The 21,612-nt window shown below is 37.1% G+C and overlaps 1 protein-coding gene across 1 annotated transcript in view; it reads right to left on the reverse strand.

The window, feature by feature from the left end:
• Positions 1-549: 549 nt before the first annotated feature.
• Positions 550-21,612, reverse strand: part of BCL3 (BCL3 transcription coactivator) — a 93,690-nt gene continuing 72,627 nt past the window's right edge. The window contains exons 3-8 of the mRNA XM_053690868.1: positions 10,410-10,518; positions 4,948-5,143; positions 3,966-4,054; positions 3,601-3,678; positions 1,716-1,883; positions 550-1,188 (exon numbers count right to left, since the gene is read on the reverse strand). Coding sequence (XP_053546843.1) covers positions 1,030-1,188; positions 1,716-1,883; positions 3,601-3,678; positions 3,966-4,054; positions 4,948-5,143; positions 10,410-10,518 — 799 coding nt within the window. The 3' untranslated portion in view covers positions 550-1,029. The remainder of the gene's footprint in view (positions 1,189-1,715; positions 1,884-3,600; positions 3,679-3,965; positions 4,055-4,947; positions 5,144-10,409; positions 10,519-21,612) is intronic.

Raw genomic sequence — 21,612 nt, forward strand, 5'->3', positions numbered from 1 at the left:
GCTCAAGTGAGCGTGCAAAGCTCGCCCCTTCTCTCACGCGACTGATCGCATGAGAGAAGGAACAGTCAACCGCCCAGAGCGAACGAGCGCTCAGTGATTTCCCCTCGATATGTCAGAGGTAGCGAAGAGTGTAGAAGCAGATCTTCTTTTCCTGCAGACTTGATCCATTTGAACGAGCGTGTTCTCTAGAACAATGGGTTTGTGGATTCATGAGAAAAAAATACATATTTCAAATACCCAATTAAACCAAAAGGAGCAACCTACAAATAATACTCTGCAGCTAGTATAGCAAGTCATTGAAAGCACAGTAAGGGTAAATCAGTTTTACAGTATGTAACAGGTGTTCCTTTAATTCTCAGGATAGCCTTACGCAGATCTCAGACTTTCTTGAATTCACTATCCTTACTGATTCAACTGGAAGACTATTCCATAAATCAACCATTCTTTATGTAAAGAAGTGCTCCTGAAAATGACTCCTAATAGTTCCAAATACCAACTATCCCTATCTTCCGTATGAATATTTTTCTGCATGAGAGCCATCATGTTACATTTTGTACAAAAATATTTATTATAAAAATATTAAATAAATTAATAAATGTATCCCCTTACAGTATATTCTCATTATGCAGAGCATTGCCTTGTATCCTACAAGAGATTATACCCTCCACCCTGCAGCACATTATATACAATAATAAGAGTGAATTTTTCAGCTACACAGCCTCTCGGTGGCTCAACAGCGTGTCTGAATGTGTCTCTATATTGTCACGTATCTGTGAATATAGAACTGTCATGCTTCATGAGGAGGTAGATGGGTGATTATTGAGCTGCCAGAAAAGTTTTCTTTGTTATAATCAAAATAGATGTCTTTCCAAGGTGCTATGTAAAGAGATCCAAATACTTTTCTCCTCATCATGGAGATGTGCTTAGTTAGAATCATTTTCCTTATTGCCCGCAGGCAGTTCTCTGCGTGTTCCACCTCATTATGCGGCAGTGAAACAGTTTCTGGGTGCCATTGGTTTTGGTCCTCGTTCAGGAAGTTGCCTTTTCACAAAATTGTGGAGCTGAGGAGTTGTGCTGAGATCTCTCTCCCCAAGACGAAGAAGTAAAAGAGTTATCCTTCAAGCTGCCCACACATTTCTCATTCTGAGAATGGGGAGAGGATGATTTACCACGTAGAATATCTGTGATCTGAAATTAAACAGGAAAAATGTGATGAAGAGTACAGTATGTCAGAGAAGGTGTTGGGAGCATTGGGGAAAATTAAATGCAATAAAGAAGATATTAGTAAAAGCAGAAGAAAACACTGTCCCTAATTATTCTTATGGCATACCTAGGTGCACATTCCGGACCAGTTCATGACTGGAAACAATGCTGGCCACCTAGTGTTCTTGCAAATGTATAACATAGTTATAAAACTGCTGACATATATTGATCGAACACCTTCCCACCTGCTTTTCAACAAAGACCATTAAGTGAACAAAGTAAATTTGATAATAGAAGTAAATTGGAAATGTTTTTTTTTTTAGCATTTTACATTTTATCTGAATCATGATAGAATTATTTTGGGGGTTTATTGCCCCTTTAATTATTAATAGATACAATAATCTATACAAAGGTCTAAAAAAAGAATTGAAACATTTTTTTCTTCTAACCATGAAAATACAATTGTTTATGAAAAGGTATCTAACACAGGGATTGATTTCTTAGCTCCTTACCCTTCTGTCCTTTGCCACTGTCATTGCTGTGTCATTATGGCAGTTTTTGATGCCACAGTCGGCGCCACTCCTCAGCAGTAACCGCGTGATCTCTGCAAGGCCACGACCACTTGCCACGTGTAGTGCTGTGTTGCCTGCATATGTCTGGGCATTCACACTAGCGCCATGCTGGGAGTGACAAAAAAGGACACTTAGAGCTTACCACAATTCTAAAAATGTGCACAATGACAATATAGCAAGTATCACCCCTACTAATCTATGGTACTCTCCTGAATTTCTCTCAGCATAATGAATAAAATCTATAGATTAAATGGACAGTCTTCTCCAGAATTTTTATTGTTTAAAAAGATAGATAATCCCTTTATTACCCATTCCCCAGTTTTGCATAACCAATACAGTTATATTAATATACTTTTTTACCTCTGTGTTAGCTTGTATCAAAGTCTCTGCAAGACTGCCCCCTATTTCAGTTCTTTGACAGACTTGCATTTTAGCCAATCAGTGACGACTCATAAATAACTCCATGGGAGCACAATGTTATCTATATGGCACACACAAACTAGCGCTGTCTAGCTGTGAAAAACTTTCAAAATGCTGAGATAAGAGGCAGCCTTCAAGGGCTTAGAAATTAGCATATGAGCCTACCCAGGTTTAGCTTTCAACAAAGAATACCAAGAGTACAAAGCAAATTTTATGATAAAAGTAAATTGGAAAGTTATTTAAAATTGCATGCCCTATATGAATCATCAGTGTTTAATTTTAATAGACTGTCCCTTTAACATTCTCAATGTGTGAGGTTGACATGCTATAAAGTCCTTTCTACTAGTGAAAGGAATTGAATGAAGTGCTGTCAATAAGGGAACGTGCAAGAAGAATTCCTACATGCTTGTCACCCAGCAAGTTTTTTACCTGCATGGACAGTAATTTTAAGGTAGAATATATGACTAATAAAGCTGGTCCTATTGCTGGAACTAGCCATAAATATTTTTCAAATAATAGTGACTTTGTTTCTGAGTGATGCTAATGTTTCTTATGCTTTTTATGGCTGAAATGTAACCCCAAATTCATACCTGTAACACGTTTCTTATAGTTATATTAGTAATTATTAATTCTGCAACTACTATGTGACGGTAAGTGGAGAAATGTAGCAATGAATTTTATTCCCTAAATGATTAAAGTGATATTTATGTAACATGAGATAAATATTCCTATTACTTGCCATAGATAGGAATGAGGAAGGTATTGGAGATGTTACTAATAAAATTTATGAATTAAAACTACAACTTGTATGAGGTTATTTCTATTATGTGTTGTAATTCTTTGGACTACCAGTGGGTGGAGTTGTGCCGGTAACATTTAGGAAGTAGTTGGATACACTGGGGCATATTTATCAAGCTCCGTAAGGAGCTTGATGCCCCATGTTTCCGGCGACCCTAAAGGCTCGCCGGAAACAGACGTTATGAAGCCCCGTTCTAAAGACCGCTGCTCCATAACCTGTCCGCCTGCTTTGAGGCGGCGGACAGAAATCAACCCGATCGAATATGATCGGGTTGACTGATACCCCCTGCTAGCGGCTGATTCGCCGCAAATCTGCAGGGGGCGGTATTGCACCAGCAGTTCACAAGAACTGCTGGTGTAATGATTAATGCCAAGAGCGTATGCTGTCAGCATTTATCTATGTGCAGCGGACATGATCCGCTATATCGGATCATGTCCACTCGCACCATAATAAATAGGACCCAATGTGTCAAATAATTATTAATATTTAAAGCACAACTTTGATTTGCAAATAGAAAATATTGTATTGTATAAATTAGTACTGTCAACCCACATATGATATTCTATAAAACAATGGACACATGATAGAATGATGATTCTCCTTTACCTGCAACAGAAGGGACACCAAATCTTCACAACCATTCTCCACAGCTTGTATTAGGGGACTATGACCACTCTTTATATCCTAAATAAACAGTAGGCAATAAAGCACTCAGTTACATTCGTGAGAACTTCAGATATGATTCATAAAGTTTGCTGATAGTAAATGAATTCTGTCCCTCTCAGATGTTAAACGGATGACATTTCTCGTCACCCTCCCCAATTCATCAGTCAGTCAGTATGGGCCCTTCTTAGAAGGTAGGCCTATGCTTGCCCTCTCCTTTGTGATCTGTCATTGAAGGTCCCCCCCTTCCAAAATGATATTAAAAAAGTGGTCGCTTTCCTGTCAAAGAGCCATGAGTGACATCATACCACAGTATCCACCTCAGCTCCATTGTCCAAGAGGCAGCACGTGATGTCTTTACGCCGTGTGCTGATAGCTACATGCAGTGCAGTCTTTCCTAAAAGAAAAAAACAAAAACCTATGTGACTAGGAGACAGGGGATAGAAGAGTTGGCTATTTGGTGCATGCTATTTGTATGGTATAAGAATTAAAACAGAGAAATATTGGAATAAATGTAAAGGAACACCCTGACTGTTAAATCTATCAATGATGTCTGAGCATCGTAAATAAAGTTTATTAAAAAAAAAAAAGACAAGGATATCATTCTTATAGCTACTGTTGCTAATAGGTTAATTCTAAAATAAAGAAACACTTATCTATGCTATTTTATCATCTGCTGAAATGCTAAACCATAACCCTGGACTTTCTGGGCATATTCCTGCCTTAACACTAACCATGGTTGACAAGACTCCACCCCTAGCCCTCCAGGTGCTGCAAGAAATGTGTTGGTAGCTATGCTTATAGTATATATAGTTTTTATACTGTCCTAGCATCTAGGAAGTCTGCTGCCCCTTCACCTGCTTTCCATAAACACAACATATTTGCCTAATATATTTCTAAGAACTGTAGGCCAGGGATTCATGGACAGGGGTCATAGAATCCCAACTTACAACCAGGTATAAATAAACCATCTGGAGCATAGGAGGGGGGTGCATCATGCCATAGAACTCCCCATAAAATCTGTTGTTTTCCCTAAATCCTTGTACCTTAGGCACAGGCCTAGTTGGTGTAGCTGGCCTAGGACAAAATATGCCCCTTGTATATTATACATTTTTTCACTTAGTTTGCATTCATCACAAACTAAACCATTTTACTTAAAATTTCAGGTTACGTAGACATTGTCATTTATACCTAAATTCAAAATTGCAGGCAATTTCAATCCTGCTTTCAACAGTTATTAGAATGTGATAAACAGAATGTTACTTTGTATTGATGTTGAAAACTACTCACCTTGGAAGTTGGTGGCTTCCAGGTTCCTTGTTTTAAACCTCAAAAGCACTTCCAGACTTTCAGAACTTTCATATTCGCATGCTAAGTGAAGACATGTCTGCCCATTGCGATCTGGAATCAGGGGCGAGGATCCATTCTCCAGAAGTAGAGAGACCAGGTCAGGCTGATTGGTAATGACAGCAAGGTGCAAGGGTGTCTGAGAGAGGAAGATGGAGATAAGATATGATACAAAGTGGGTGTGAAAGCAACAAGTAAAATTACAGGGACGTAATGATAACAGACAACATATAAATATATATATATATATACATATACTGTATATGCAAAAAAAAGAGAGAAAGTAAGATAAAATATGTAAAATGATGTTCACAACATATATATTATATACTGGGGACACAAAAATACACATATTTACAATGAACACATTTAAAGATTGCTTAGTTTTCAACCTATTTCCAAATATAGGAAACATATCTTCCTTGAAACCTACTCCAAACACTGGAACAGGTGATGTGAATGAGCACAGATTATGTTGTCAGGTATCCAGTATTCAACTGTACAGTTTAGTATTTCATCAGACTGTCTTGTATATTCTACATAAATATACTGGAGTGTCAGCTAAGTATTAAATAAATTACACTTCCCATGCTCTATTCTGCCTGTTACCGGCAGCCAAGGAGGGTAAAAAACACTGTCTTATGTTTTACTGGCAGCCATGGGGTGTTAAATCACTGCTCTTTGTGTGCTGCTGGCAGTCAGTTGAGTGAAATGGCTACTGCATACGTTGTTACTTGCAGCCAAGAGTGTAAAATGACTGCTTAGTTGTGAAAAATATATGTACATGGTGTATATATATGGTATATATGGTATATATGGTATATATATACATGGTGGGGTCAAGAGTGAGGTCTAACGTAGGGCTTTTGGGGGACATCATGTGACCCCCACCTACCACTATTGTCTAGCCAACTAAAGGTTGTCCAGTGTTTTTGTGGATGACCACTGGCACCCTTATGAACAGAGTACTCCCTTACACAGAATGTGCATGCTAGCTGTCAAACTGTGCATGTGCATGGCTCACTCATATATTGGCTGTTGGTTGTATGCAAGAGTGGCGTAAAGGCAATTATATTTAGAATCAATTTTAAACTCAAAGTTTTTTTTCAGGGTGTATATTGCAAATGTATTTATAATTAAGTTTACAGTCCATATACATTCTTTTGATCATGCCTGTCACGCCCCTTTACCTAAGACGGTGCGGTAGTAGTGGCAAAAGTGTTATACAGGATGGAGAAAACGGTAACCGTATGGATTTGGTAGGAGTATAATTAATGGGAAAGAGAACAGTTCAGTGCTTGGTCAAGAGATGCACTTTACAGAATTTTTGAATTTTCCCTAAATGCCATGTTAGCGGGATAATTTTACATTTAGACGTATGTTAAATACAAAATGTTACTCTAAGCATAAAAGGTTGTTTCTGTACGTCTGCTGCACGTGTAAATCACTACTGTAAGAGGGAGGGTTCAAAAGGAAACAGAGGGGAAACCCCTGAGTCATATGATTTCCAGCAAGAGAAACTGACATATAGAAAGGGAGAAATACAGAGAGCGTGTTAGTAATGCCACAAGCTTTTCAAAATCATGAGAGACAGACAGTATCTTGTGCGCTAGGAGTTATAGAGAACTAGTATTAGTATATACAAACACAGGAAACCTGATGGGGAAGGGGTGGGTTATATACAATAACAAGAGTTATTGTAAATTGAGTAAATATATAAGATTCATTTTAACAACTGTGATGCTACAGGGAATTGTTGAGGTCTGAGGTCTACAGGTATTAATGTGAGGAACCACATTGTCCCCCCGCCCCAATTTAATTAAATGAAATAATAATGTGATCTTTCATATAAATAAATGATCAATGCCTTATCAACATACATGGCACTGGTTAAATATGCACAAGTGGCCCTAAAGCTATATATGCACACTGACCCAGAAGCATTTGCAGTGGTTCCTCCCAGTGAGCCATGAAAGTTGCAGATAAGTAGGGCAAACTATGCTTAAAGGAATACTTAACCCACATTTTTTCTTTCACGAATCAGATAGAGCATGCAATTTTAAGCAACTTTCTAATTTACTCCTATTATCAATTTTTCTTCATTCTCGTGCTATCTTTATTTGAAAGAGCAGCAAAGTAAGCTTATGTCCCGGCCCACCTGAGTAGTGCTTTCTAATTGGTGGCTAAATGTAGCGAAACAATCAGCAAATGCAACCCAGGTTCTAAACCAAAAATGGGCCGTCTCCTAACCTTACATTCCTGCTTTTTCAAATAAAGATAGCAAGGGAACAAAGAAAAAATTATAATATGAGTAAATTAGCAAGTTGTTTAAAATTGCATACTCTACCTGAATTGTTTAAAATTGCATACTCTACCTGAATTATAAAAGAACATTTTGGGTTTAGTTTCCCTTTAAAAGAGAATTAAAGGGACAGGCAACACCATTTTTTATGTTTTGGATAGAACATATCATTTTAAACAACTTTTCAATTTACTTCTATTATCAAATTTTGCTGAAGCAACAGCATTGCACTACTAGTAACTAGCTGATCATATCTAGTTAGCCAATCAGAAGATACAAATGTGTGCAGGTCCCAATCAGCAGCTAGAACCCACTATGTGTATTCTTTTACCAAGAGAAAGAAGCACATTTGAAAATAAAAGTGAATTTAAAAGTGTCTTAAAATTAATTCTATAGGGTAGATTTATTAACAGTCGAGCGGACATGATTCGCTGTAGCAAATAAAATGCTTGTGTAATGACCACCCCTGCTCACTGGCAGCCAATCATCAGCTAGCAGAGGCTGCTTCTTAAAGGGACATGAAACCCAGTTTTTTTCTTTCATGATTTAGAAAGAGCATGCCATTTTAAACAACTTTCTAATTTACTTCTATTATCTAATTTGTTTTAATCTCTTTATATACTTTGATGAAAAGCATATCTGGATATGCTAAGTAACTGCTGATTAGTTGCTGCACATAGATGTCTCGCGTGATTGGCTCACCCATGTGCATGGCTATTTCTTCAACAAAGCATATCTAAAGAATGAAGCAAATTAGATAATAGAAGTAAATTGGAATGTTGTTTAAAATTGTGTTCTCTACTTGAATCATGAAATAAAAATTTTGGGTTTGGTGTCCCTTTAACTTCCGTTTCAGGCAAGCATGAAACAATGGGGCTCTGAAGCAGCACCCTCTGTTTAATAAATGGAGCCCTATATCTGAATCATGCAAGTTTAATTTTGTTTTTCCTACCCTTTTAAAGATATGTATATATATTATATATGTATATATACACCCAGCCACTGTATTGCACTGCATGTTGCTATTTCAGACCATTCCTGGGGTACATCCTGTGAAAAGCTCCTTAAATCTTTTTTTTTTTTTTTTTTTGCTGTACAATCAGAGACCAGAAATCATTCAGATCATATACTGATCAATGCACTCAATAGAATGTTGCTGAATAAGGGAGCCTCCTGTAGTTTACTTAAAGGGACAGTCAAGTATAAATTAAACTTTCATTATTCAGATAGGACTTGTCATTTTAATCAACTTTCCAATTTACTTTTATCATCAAATTTGCTTTTTTCTCTTGGTATTCTTAGTTTAAACTAAACATAGGTAGGCTCATATGCTAATTTCTAAGCCTTTGAGGCTGCCTCTTATCACATGCTTTTTAAATCTCTTTTCAACACAAAGAGACAGAAAGTACACATGGGCCATATAGATAACACTGTGTTCAGGCACAGGGGGTTATTTAAGATCTAGCACAATACAATGCTAAATTTAAGACAATAGATAATAAACAGTCACAGTCATGTGATCAGGGGGCTGGAAGAAGGTTCCTAGATACAAGGTAATCACAGAGGTAAAAAGTATATTAATATAACTGTGTTGGTTATGCAAAACTGGGTAATGGGTAATAAAGGGATTATCTATCTTTTAAAACAATAACAATTCTATGGTAGACTGTCCCTTTAAATGGATATGAAATCCAAAAAATGTCTTTCATGATTCAGATAGAGCAGGAAATGTTAAGCAACTTTCTAATATACTCCTATTAACATTTTTTCTTTGTTCTCTTGGTATGCTTTGTTCAATGAGCAGCAATGCGCTTCTGGTTGCTGACGGAACACGTGTGAGCCAATGACAATCGGTATATATAATATGCATCCACCAATCGGCAACTAGAACCTAGATTCTTTGCTGCTCCTGATCTGTCATAAACCTTTTCAGCAAAGGATAACAAGAGAAGAAAGCAAATTAAATAATAGTAAAGTAAAGTAAATTGGAAAGTTGTTTAAAATTGTATTCTCTATCAGAATCAAAAAAGAAAAATTTTGCATTTCATGTCCATTTAAGTGTGTAGTGCATCGGGTTTTCTTGTGGGAATGGAAAATGCATAATTTTCAGAGACAAATTGTGTGGGGGAAATACAGTAACAAATTTGGAGTTAATAGTTTTGTTTTACTATTAATGAAGCATTGTGTGGGGGATTTAATTTTTAATTTAATGGTACTTTAATTGATGGCTGCATAATTTTGATACATGGGTGCACATTCTGTGTTGCAGAAGGTTAGAAGTAGCTAAATAGTGCATGATCACAGCCAAATACATAATTGTAGCACCACTCAACCATATAATGCAAAGAAGCAACTTTGAATGCTACATAGTACCTACCTACAAATCTGTTGCTCAATACATATAGCTACTTGGTTTAGATACAAAATGATTGGTGGGAAATAAAAATACATAAAAAAATAAACACTGATGATGATCACACTGTGGCCCTTGGACTTTAATCTGAACAGCATGGTTTGGATAGAGGAGTTCTGTCTAGAAATAAGAATCTTTATAACAGAGGTGTTATAATGAATAATTTTCAGAACAAATAAAAGGTACTGATTTAAACAATAAACAAAAGATAAAGTTATAGAAATGAAATGGAAGAGTTAGGGTGGTTATAGAGAGGGATCATTTATAGGGGCCGAATTATCAAGCTCTGAATGGAGTAGTTATGAAGCAGCGGTCTAAAGATCGCTGCTACATAACTTGTTCGCCTGCTCTGAGACTACGAACATCAATCCGCCTGATCCTATACGATCGGGCTGATTGAGACCCCCTGATAGCGGCCAATTGGCTGCGAATCTGCAGGGGTGGTATTTATTTGTGAACTGCTTGTGCAATGATAAATGCCTACACCATATGCTTTTATATATGTATATCCCAGGACATACTTGAAAACGAGAGAAATCTCAATGTATCCTTCCTGGTAAAATATTTTATAAATAAATAAATGTGCGGCTGACATGATACGCTACATCGAATCATGTCCGTCCGCACTTTAATACATCGGCCCCATAGTATTAAAAATAAGTATTTCTCTGTCTGGTGTTAAATGCTCACCTGTCTCAGGTTGTTGAGAGAATCCAGGGATCTCCTGCCATGAAGAAGAAGACTTATCACCTTCTTGGCAGCAGAGAAGTTTCCATGAGCGACAGCTATGTGCAATGCTCTGCATGAAAAAAGGGGTGAGAGGTGACATTCTTGATGAAAGGAAGGAAAAACAAATGACACATAATATATTAAGTTGGTAGTAGAAGAAACTATTAGTTGTAGGGAACAGATGGAAAGGAGAGAGAAAAAGAAGATGAGCTAGAGAAGAGAAAACAAGGTATGATGGTATGTGCAGAGGTACAGGAAGGGGAAAATGTATCCACAAACAAGTAAGACTTTCAATAGACTAAGGGCTAGATTACAAGTGAAGCGCTAATTTAATGTGCACCCGTAAAAGGGGCAAATTTGCTAGTTTACAGGCGCACATTAGATAACCAGTTATTACAAGTGTCTGGTTAATGCTACCGCAAGCTCGCAGTAGCAGTTTACGCTCAGTGAATTAACCAGAAGTCAGACCTCTGGTTAATTAAATATATGTCCCCCTATTGCACCCAAAATAAAGTGTACAGTTCCTTTATTTAAAAAATAAATATGAGCATCTTTTAAAAAAAGTCTATGGTGACTGAAGTCTATGGTGACTGTGTTTTTACTTATATATTTATATGCTCATATAATTTATGTGTATATATAAAGGAAGGAATTCTTCCAAAAAATTGTCAACTTAAAAATGTATAGTTAGTCCCATAAAAAAGTATCATTGCTCAATGCAATACTCTTGTTATTTTGTGATATATATATATACAGTATGTATTCATATACATATATATTTTATGTTTGCTGCCCAACGTTGTGTAAATTACCTACCTCCTACACTGCAATAGGTTCCTTGCCATGTTTGACAGCATCAGAACAAGTTTGCCAGTGGAGCCTATGGAGGCGCGCTTTCGTGAGCGCAAAGCTTCCAGGCAATGCGAATGTGAGGCCATGTTTGCATTGTGCTCAACTTGTAACACCAGCGCACAATTGCGTGCACCGGTATTACTGAGTGGAGAGCAAATATTGCGCTTGTGAAAGCGCAATTTTGTGTTCCACTCATTGGGGCCTATTTAACAATGGTCTGTCAAACCTGATCCGACAGTACAGATCAGGTCCGACAGACCTCGCTGAATGCTGAGAGCAATACGCTATTCAGCATTGCACCAGCAGCTCTTGTGAGCTGCTGGTGCAACGCCGCCCCCAGCAGATTCGCGGCCAATCGGACGCCAGCAGGGGGTTGTCAAACAACCCGATCATACTCGGATAGATATATGTTTTTAAAAGATAGATAGACATATGAATTTATGTGTATATATGTTAAATATGTACACATATATAAGTATTTATATATACACACATACACATATATATCCATATTTAGACATGTATATGCACAACCCCAATTCTGAAAAAGTTGGGACAGTATGAAACATAGAAACATAGATATTGACGGCAGATAAGAGCCATAGGCCCAGCAAGTCTGGAAAATGCAAAAAAAAAAAAATCAATTCACACTTTACTATATTGAAGACACATTATTAACACATTATTTGATGTTTTTCTTTGTAAATTTAATGTATTTTTGAAAATATACACTAATTTAAAATCTGATGACTGCAACACAAGGATGGGTCGAGACTTGCCAATCTGCCAACAGATGCATCAGCGAATAATCCAACACTTTGAGAACAACATTCACCAAAGACAATTCAATAGGATTTTGGGCATTTCACCTTCTACAGTTCACAATATAATTCAAAGAATCAAGGAATCCGGTCAAATCTCGGTGCGTAAAGGGCAAGGCCGAAAACCACTTCTGAATGCTCATGATCTCCAATACCTCAGATGTCACTGTCTCAAAAACCATCATGAGTCTGTAATGGATATCCTGACATGGGCTCGGGAATACTTTGGTAAACCTTTATTAGTCAACACCATTCGCTGCTCCATCCACAGATGCAAGTCAAGGCTTTACTATGAAAAACAGAAGCCAAACATCAACACTGTCCAGAAGCGCCGCCGACTTCTCTGGGCTCGGTCTCATCTGAGATGGACAGAAGCACAGTGGAATCGTGTTTTGTGGTCTGACGATTCAACATTTCTCTGGGCCAAACAGGAAAAGGACCATCCAAGCTGTTATCAGCATCAGGTCCAAAAGCCAGCATTTGTCATGGTAAGGGGGTGTGTCAGTGCCCATGGCATAGGTAACTTGCACATCTGTGAGGACACCATCAATGCAGAAATATATGCATATATTTTGGAGCAACATATGCTGCCATCCAGATGTCGTCGGTCTTTTCCAGGGACGTCCCTGTATTTTCCAGCAGGACAACGCCAAATGACATTCTGCCCGGATTACAAGTGCATAGTTGCGTAAGCAGAGAGTGTGGGTGCTAGCATTGCTTGTATGCAGTCCTGACCTGTCTCTGATTGAGAATGTGTGGCACATTATGAAGCGCAAAATAAGGCAACAAAGTCCCTGTACAGTGGCTCAGCTGAAGACATGCATAATGGATAAATGGGGGAAAATTGTGCTTGCTAAACTTAACCACAACTGGTGTCTTTAGTGCCCAAACGCTTAATAAGTGTTATTAAAAGAAAAGGTGATGTTACACAGTGGTAAACAACAAACTGTCCCAACTTTATTTGAAATGTGTGTTGCAGTCATCAGATTTGAAATTAGTGTATATTTTCAAAAATACTAAATTCACAAAGTAAAACATCAAATAATGTGTTATCAATAAAGTACAGGTTGAATTTAATTTTCAAATTACTCTTTTTTTTTTTTTGGGGAATTTTCGATACTGTCCCAACTTTTTCGGAATTGTGGTTGTATGTATCTCAATGTTAAAGCCCTTTGCCTTCCTTTTTTTTGTCTAACACCTGAGTCCTCATATCTTGGAGCCCTTATAACTTTTTTGTGCGATATTTATTTTTAATCATTTTTATTAGATAAAGTTATTATGTGTGTAACTGTACTTTGTAATGTATTTTTGACGTGCTTTGTGACACTTTTTGTTTTGTGAAACAGTTAACTAGAGCTCTCAGGTCATGCTAACCCGAATAGCTCAAGCAATCGCGTTTACTTTCAACTTGTAATATGATTGCAAAAAACCCGGCGTGCGTAAAAACTCGCGATAAACCCCTTTTTGCTTGCGCATAACTGTTAAAGCTCCACTCGTAATATAGCCCTAAATAAATTGGAATTTATTTTTTGTCATTTTCAACCACTTTAGTGTCAACATTATAATTACCCAATATACCTCCATAATCTCTATCTTCCTAAAATATAATAAACATCTTAACCCCTTCACCCCCTTTGTTTAATCTGTAAGCGACATTTGAACATAAACCATATCTTTACCACCAACTGGTAATATTTTGAGATGCTCAGATCATGAATCTCTTTATAGGCCCAGAGTCACCAAATACCTTTACATTTTCCATTATCCTCTTGCCTACTCGTCATTCCAAATATAGACAAATATATACAATTGGTGATTGCTTCCCTTATATAGGATAAGCCTATCCTTCCTTATGTCAATAATAGTAGAACTAAATTATCCTATAAATATTAATAACAAGAGAGATAGTGATATCCAACTATGGTTTCACTTATAAAAGAAAGGGATTTCAGAACTCTTTTCAAATTTAAATTCTATTTATTTATTTACAAGTGCACAGATTATGTGAATACACACACCATCCCCACCCAGACTAAAATAGAAAAAGGAAGCCCTGACAAAGCCCAATAAAGCAAGGCATCATGGGTTAAACACGCATAGGCAGACTTCTATTCCTTTGAGAAAGAGACCAGTACCAAGAAAAGTACTGAAGAAATCCCTTTATTTTATAAGTGAAACCATAATATGTTGGGTATTACTATCTCTCTTGTTATTAATATTGATATAAAGTAAACAAGGGTCTGCACCAGGCGTATTTAAAGGGACAGTCTAGGCCAAAATAAACTTTCATGATTTAGATAGAGCATGTAATTTTAAACAATTTTCCAATTTACTTTTATCACCAATTTTGCTTTGTTCTCTTGGTATTCTTAGTTGAAAGCTTAACCTAGGAGGTTCATATGCTAATTTCTTAGACCTTGAAGCCCACCTCTTTCAGATTGCATTTTAACAGTTTTTCACCACTAGAGGGTGTAAGTTCACGTATTTCATATAGATAACACTGTGCTCGGGCACGTGAAGTTATCTGGGAGCAGGCACTGATTGGCTAGACTGCAAGTCTGTCAAAAGAACTGAAAAAGGGGCAGTTTGCAGAGGCTTAGATACAAGATAATCACAGACGTTAAAAGTATATTATTATAACAGTGTTGGTTATGCAAAACTGGGAAATGGGTAATAAAGGGATTATCTATCTTTTAAAACAATAAAAATTCTGGTGTAGACTGTCCCTTTAACTCATTAAATAAAATATACTCAAAAATAAGCCTAGGATTATAATCTTAAAAATGTTTTAATAAACTAAATTATCATAGAATGATTATAAAATGAACTCTAAAATATTTTGACATTTTCCTGATGTATGTGTGTGTGTGTATATATGATTGTGTGTGTGTATATATTTGTATGTGTATGAGTGTGTGCGTTAGTGTGTGTCTGTGTCTGTGTTTGAGCGTATTACTATAAAATTAAACACATACTGACTATCTTTTTCCCTCAGACCTTTCCACACCATAAAAAAACATTGGACAAACCAGTGGAAGAAGGCAGAAGCCCTTACTCTAAGCACAACACGAACAGAGTATGCATACCCCTGCAAATAACTGAATGTTAGAGGTTTTGGTTCTAGCAGAAAAATAAAGAGTTAAGTTCTTGAACTGAGGTTTACAAAAGAGGAGGGGAGAAGGCTGAGTGTAGGAAGAAGGGTTGGAGTGGGTTAGATGTGCGTCAGTTTTAGGAAGTTAAAGGGATTTCACAGAACTGTCTGTTACTATAAAGTGAAACTTAATGGTGCTGGAGGGGGAGGGGGAGAGAATGAGTGTGACTAGAGAAACAAAGAGACTATAAGAACAATGGTGGAAGATAGAGAGCACAAGAAATACATAGGAAGAGACTGAAGTTAAAGGGACATGAAAATAATGCATTATATATTCATAGTACGTGTCGTTATTAAAGGGACAATAAAGTCAAAATTAAACTTTCATGATTCCGAAAGAGCACACAATTTTAAACTTTCCAATTTACTTTAAAAATCAATTGAGCTTAGTTCTCTTGGTATCCTTTGTTAAAAAGTAATCCTAGATGAGCTCAGAAGCATGCACATGTCCTTAGCCATTTGGCAGCAGTGTTTGCAACAATGTTTATAGAAATGCTATACATAGTTGAAAACTTTGCTGCTATAGAGTTTATGTAGCATTCTGTGGCCGCAATGTATGTAAGTATGTACAAAATTGATATAAACATTGTTGAAAACACTGCTGCCAGATGGCTAAAGACAGGTGCACGCTCCTGAGCTCACCTATGATTATTTTTCACAAAGGATACAAGAGAACAATGCAAAATTGATCATAGAAATAAATTTGTATATTGTTTCAAATACTAATCTCTATCCAATCCGTTTAAGTTTAAATTTGACTTTACTGTCCCTTTTTAAGCACTGCATTGCAAAAGATCTGCAAACAAACAGCTAGATTACGAGTTGTGCGTTAGGCTTAAAAAGCAGCGTTGGCCGGTCTTAACGCTGCTTTTTAATGCCAGTTGGTATTGCGAGTCTTGCAGGTACAGTTGTACTGCTCACTTTTTTTGCCAGACTTGGAAATACCGCAAATCCACTTACGTAAATTGCGTATCCTATTTTTTCAATGGGACTTGCATAGCGCCGATATTACGAGTCTGACAAAAAGTGAGCGGTAGAATCTCTCCTGTCAAGCCTGGTACCGCATTTTAAAGTCAGTAGTTAAGAGTTTTACACTACAATGCCGTAGCATAAAACTCTTAACTAAAGTGCGAAAAAGTACACTAACACCAATAAACTACCTATTAACCCCTAAACCAAGCACCCCCCCCCCCACATCGCAAACACTAAAATAAAATTTTAACCCCTAATCTGCCGAACCGGACATCGCTGCCACTATAATAAATATATTAACCCCTAAACCGCAGCACTCCCGCATCGCAAAAACTAGTTAAATATTATTAACCCCTAATCTGCCGTCCCTAACATCGCTGCCACTTACCTACATTTATTAACCCCTAATCTGCCACCCCCAACGTCGCCGCCACTATTCTAAATTTATTAACCCCTAAACCTAAGTCTAACCCTAACCCCCACTAACTTAAATATAATTTAAATAAATCTAAATAAAATTACTATAATTAACTATTCCTATTTAAAACTAAATACTTACCTGTAAAATAAACCCTAAGCTAGCTACAATATAACTAATAGTTACATTGTTTCTAGCTTAGGGTTTATTTTTATTTTACAGGCAAGTTTGTATTTATTTTAACTAGGTAGAATAGTTATTAAATAGTTAATAACTATTTAATAACTACCTAGATAAAATAAATACAAAAGTACCTGTAAAATAAAACCTAACCTAAGTTACAATTACACCTAACACTACACTATAATTAAATTATTTCCCTAAATTAAATACAATTAAATACAATTAAATAAAATTATCTAAAGTACAAAATAAAACACTAAATTACAGATAATAATTAACAAATTACAAGATTTTTAAACTAATTACACCTAATCTAATCCCCCTAACAAAATAAAAAAGCCCCCCCAAAATAAAAAAGCTCTACCCTACAGTAAATTACAGTAAATTACCCCAAAGTAATCAGCTCTTTTACCTGTAAAAAAAAAATTACAAATCCCCCCAACATTAAAACCCACCACCCACACAACCAACCCTACTCTAAAACCCACCCAATACCCCCTTAAGTCTTCATCCAACCGGGCAGAAGTCCTCAACGAAGCTGGGAGAAGTCTTCATCCAATTCGGGTGAAGTGGTCCTCCAGACGGGCAGAAGTCTTCATCCAGACGGCATCTTCTATCTTCATCCATCCGGCGCAAAGCGGGTCCATCTTCAAGACATCCGACGCGGAGCATCCTCTTCATCCGATGGCTCTTCTGAAATGAAGGTTCCTTTAAATGACGTCATCCAATCGGAATTGAAAGGACGCCATCTTGGATGACGTCATTTAAAGGAACCTTCATTCCAGAAGAGCCGTCGGATGAAGAGGATGCTCCGCGTCGGAAGTCTTGAAGATGGACCCACTCTCCGCCGGATGGATGAAGATAGAAGATGCTGTCTGGATGAAGACTTCTGCTCGTCTGGAGGACCACTTCGCCTGGCTTGGATGAAGACTTCTCCTAGCTTAGTTGAGGACTTCTGCCCGGTTGGATGAAGACTTCTCCCGGTAAGGTGATCTTCAAGGGGTTAGTGTTAGGTTTTTTTAAGGGGGTATTGGGTGGGTTTTAGAGTAGGGTTGGTTGTGTTGGTGGTGGGTGGGTTTTAATGTTTGGGGGGGGTTTGTAATTTTTTTACAGGTAAAAGAGCTGAAAGGCCCTTTTAAGGGCTATTTGTAATTTAGTGTAGGGTAGGGCTTTTTTATTTTGGGGGGGCTTTATTATTTTGTTAGGGGGATTAGATTAGGTGTAATTAGTTTAAAAATCTTGTAATTTGTTTATTATTTTCTGTAATTTAGTGGGGGGTTTTTGTACTTTAGATAATTTTATTTAATTGTATTTAATTTAGGGAAATAATGTAATTATAGTGTAGTGTTAGATGTAATTGTAACTTAGGTTAGGATTTATTTTACAGGTACTTTTGTATTTATTTTATCTAAATATTTTTTAAATAGTTAATATCTATTTAATAACTATTCTACCTAATTAAAATACATACAAACTTGCCTGTAAAATAAAAATAAACCCTAAGCTAGATACAATGTAACTATTAGTTATACTGTAGCTAGCTTAGGGTTTATTTTACAGGTATTTAGTTTTAAATAGGAATAATTTAGTTAATTATAGTAATTTTATTTAGATGTATTTAAATTATATTTAAGTTAGTGGGGGTTAGGGTTAGACTTAGGTTTAGGGGTTAATAAATTTAGAATAGTGGCGGCGACGTTGGGGGTGGCAGATTAGGGGTTAATAAATGTAGGTAGGGGGCGGCGATGTTAGGGACGGCAGATTAGGGGTTATTAATATTTAACTAATGTTTGCGATGCGGGAGTGCGGCGGTTTAAGGGTTAATATGTTTATTATAGTGGCGGCGACGTTGGGGGCGGCAGATTAGTGGTCAATAAGTGTAGGTAGGTGGCGGCGACATTGGGGGCGGCAGATTAGGGGTTAATAAATATAATGTAGGTGTCTGCGATGTTGGGGGCAGCAGATTAGGGGTTCATAAGTATAATGTAGGTGGCGGCGGTGTCCGGAGCGGCAGATTAGGGGTTAATAATTATAATGTAGGTGTCGGCGATGTTGGGGGCAGCAGATTAGGGGTTCATAAGTATAATGTAGGTGTCGGCGATGTCGGGGGTGGCAGATTAGGGGTTAATAAGTGTAAGATTAGGGGTGTTTAGACTCGAGGTTTATGTTAGGGTGTTAGGTGTAGACATAAATTTTCTTTCCCCATAGGAATCAATGGGGCTGCGTTACTGAGCTTTACGCTGCTTTTTTGCAGGTGTTAGACTTTTTTTCAGCCGGCTCTCCCCGTTGATTCCTATGGGGAAATCGTGCACGAGCACGTTACACCAGCTCACCGCTGACTCAAGCAGCGCTGGTATTGGAGTGCGCTAATGAGCAAAATTTTGCTCTACGCTCACTTCTTGTCTTTTAACGATGGGTTTGTAAAAACCTGTAATACCAGCGCTGTAGGTAAGTAAGCGGTGAGAGAAAACTGCTCGTTAGCACCGCATAGCCTCTAACGCAAAACTCGTAATCTAGCCGAAAGGTTTTAAAAAAACTTTTGTACAGTCATTTTGTTAGTCAAACTTGAATTATTTTGCAGTTCGGGGGACATACCCCTTGAATCTCTGTTTTTGTTCTTTATTTCCTTTGTTATAGACTATTAGGGACAGATATAAATGAGCTCCTGTGTAAGGCTTTCACTTTGTAGCTTGTTACAGGGTTATGGATCTAAAGTCTGCAGGGAGCACTCTCTATAGACAGTGAAAGTGCCACTATTTTCACAAATATATTGCTGGAAAAGTGAACAAAATAAATAATGAAAGAGCACAGTTCTTTGTTATTAAGCATTTAAAAACACAAAAAATATTTGATTGTATTTATTTAAACGGATATGAAACCCCAACATTTTTATTTGTGATTCAGATAGAGCATACAATTTTTAAAAAAATGTTTCCAATTTATGTCTATCATAACATTTGCTTCTTTACCATGATATTCTTTGTTGAAGAAACACCTGGGAAGGTGTCTCAAGCACAACATGCCAAGAAATAGTGTTACCATCTACAGCTCTTGCAAATGGAGAACATTCTTGCAAAACTGCTGCCAAATAGTGCTCCAGAAACGTGCACGCTCCTGAGCTTACATCCCTGCTTTAAAAAAAAAAAAAAAGCTTCCAAGAGAACTAAGGAAGACTGAAAATAGAAGTAAATTAGAAAGTTTTGAAAAATTGCACGTTCTATCTGAACAGTGAAAAAAAAAGTCCTTGTAAGACTAATGCCTTTGGCTTATTAGAGAAGTTATTAGGAGTCAATGACAATCCTTTAGAAAAACATATTCAATCATTTATCCAAGAGTTTAATGGTGTTTTCCAGTTTAAAAACATTAGAAACATTTTTCTAAAGGATTGTGATTTGTATTTAATCTCCTACAGCAAGCAAGAATGATAGGCGGGTATGGTCTGTATTCATTAAGGTGAGATTATATTATTCATGTTGCAAATGTTGTGAGGGTATAAATAAACAGGCACGAGTAAGAGGAGGTAGTAATGGCTGGGAAAGCAGGGGCACCACCGTGGGCTTATGCTGTTCTTGTATGGGAGGAGAAGTATGTGACAAGGGAGATGAAGGGGGAATTTGTAGTCACATGTGGGGACTGTATAGACTCAATAGGGGAAACATGTTGAGTGCAGAAGTATAGGAGAGGGTAGGAAGTTTGTGGTTTCAGTGAGTTCTGTGGGGAGGAGGGGCTAATATGTGGTTTTAAAAGGACTGTTTGGTGGTTTCTCTCCGCTCCCCTTTATGAGATTCCAGTAATAAAACGATCAGAGGTCAAACCACAGCTAGGCATGCACCTAATGCATTTACATATCAGCAGCCCTTTAGTTATTAAAGAGCCATTATAGTTCATTAGAGCATGTTATTTTATCACTAGCGTCACTGCAATGCAGACCGTGCAAATGCATTAAACACATAGTTAAAATACCACTTGGGAGCCGCAGAAAAATGCTGATGAATGGAAACTGCTGTCACCCAGTCAGCAATGCTAGTTTCTGCTTGGGAATTAAATGGCCCCTAAAAGGACTACTAAACACAACATATAGCACACTCAATAAATACATAATAAAAAGACAATGAAAACGCACTTAATTTGAATTTCAAATTAGCAGTAGATTTTTTCTGATAAATGTAAAAGTTAGTTACATTTGCCTTCCCAATGCATCATGTAACAGTCATCAGACAAAATGCATATAGGTATATTCTGTGAATTCTTGCACATGCTCAGTAGGAGCTAGAGCCTCAGAAAGTGTGCATATAAAAAAAGATTGTGCACATTTAGATAATGGCAGTGAATTGGAAAATTGTTTAAAATCTGAATCGTGAATGTTTAATTTTAAAGATTTTGAGGAATTACACAAAGGTGTAACTGTATCAAAGTTTAAAAAAACAAAATGCTAGGTTGATGGAATAAGCTAAATATGCCTGTATAGCAATCTTTACCTGAAACCGCAGAACATGCTCTAAAATAACAGAGAAAGCAGAATATGATCTGGTATATTGTAGTAAAGCAGAGTAACCAGGCATAACAGAAGTTAGGTATGGCATAACCAGGCATAACAGAAGTAAGGTATGATATAACCAGGCATAACAGAAGTAAGGTATAGCATAACCAGGCATAACAGAAGTAAGGTATGGCATAACCAGGCATAACAGAAGTAAGGTATGGCATAACCAGGCATAACAGAAATTAGGTATGGCATAACCAGGCATAACAGAAGTAAGGTATGGC

This window comes from Bombina bombina, chromosome 8 (assembly GCF_027579735.1).
Source record: "Bombina bombina isolate aBomBom1 chromosome 8, aBomBom1.pri, whole genome shotgun sequence".
In the NCBI taxonomy this organism is placed as follows: Eukaryota; Metazoa; Chordata; class Amphibia; order Anura; family Bombinatoridae; genus Bombina; species Bombina bombina.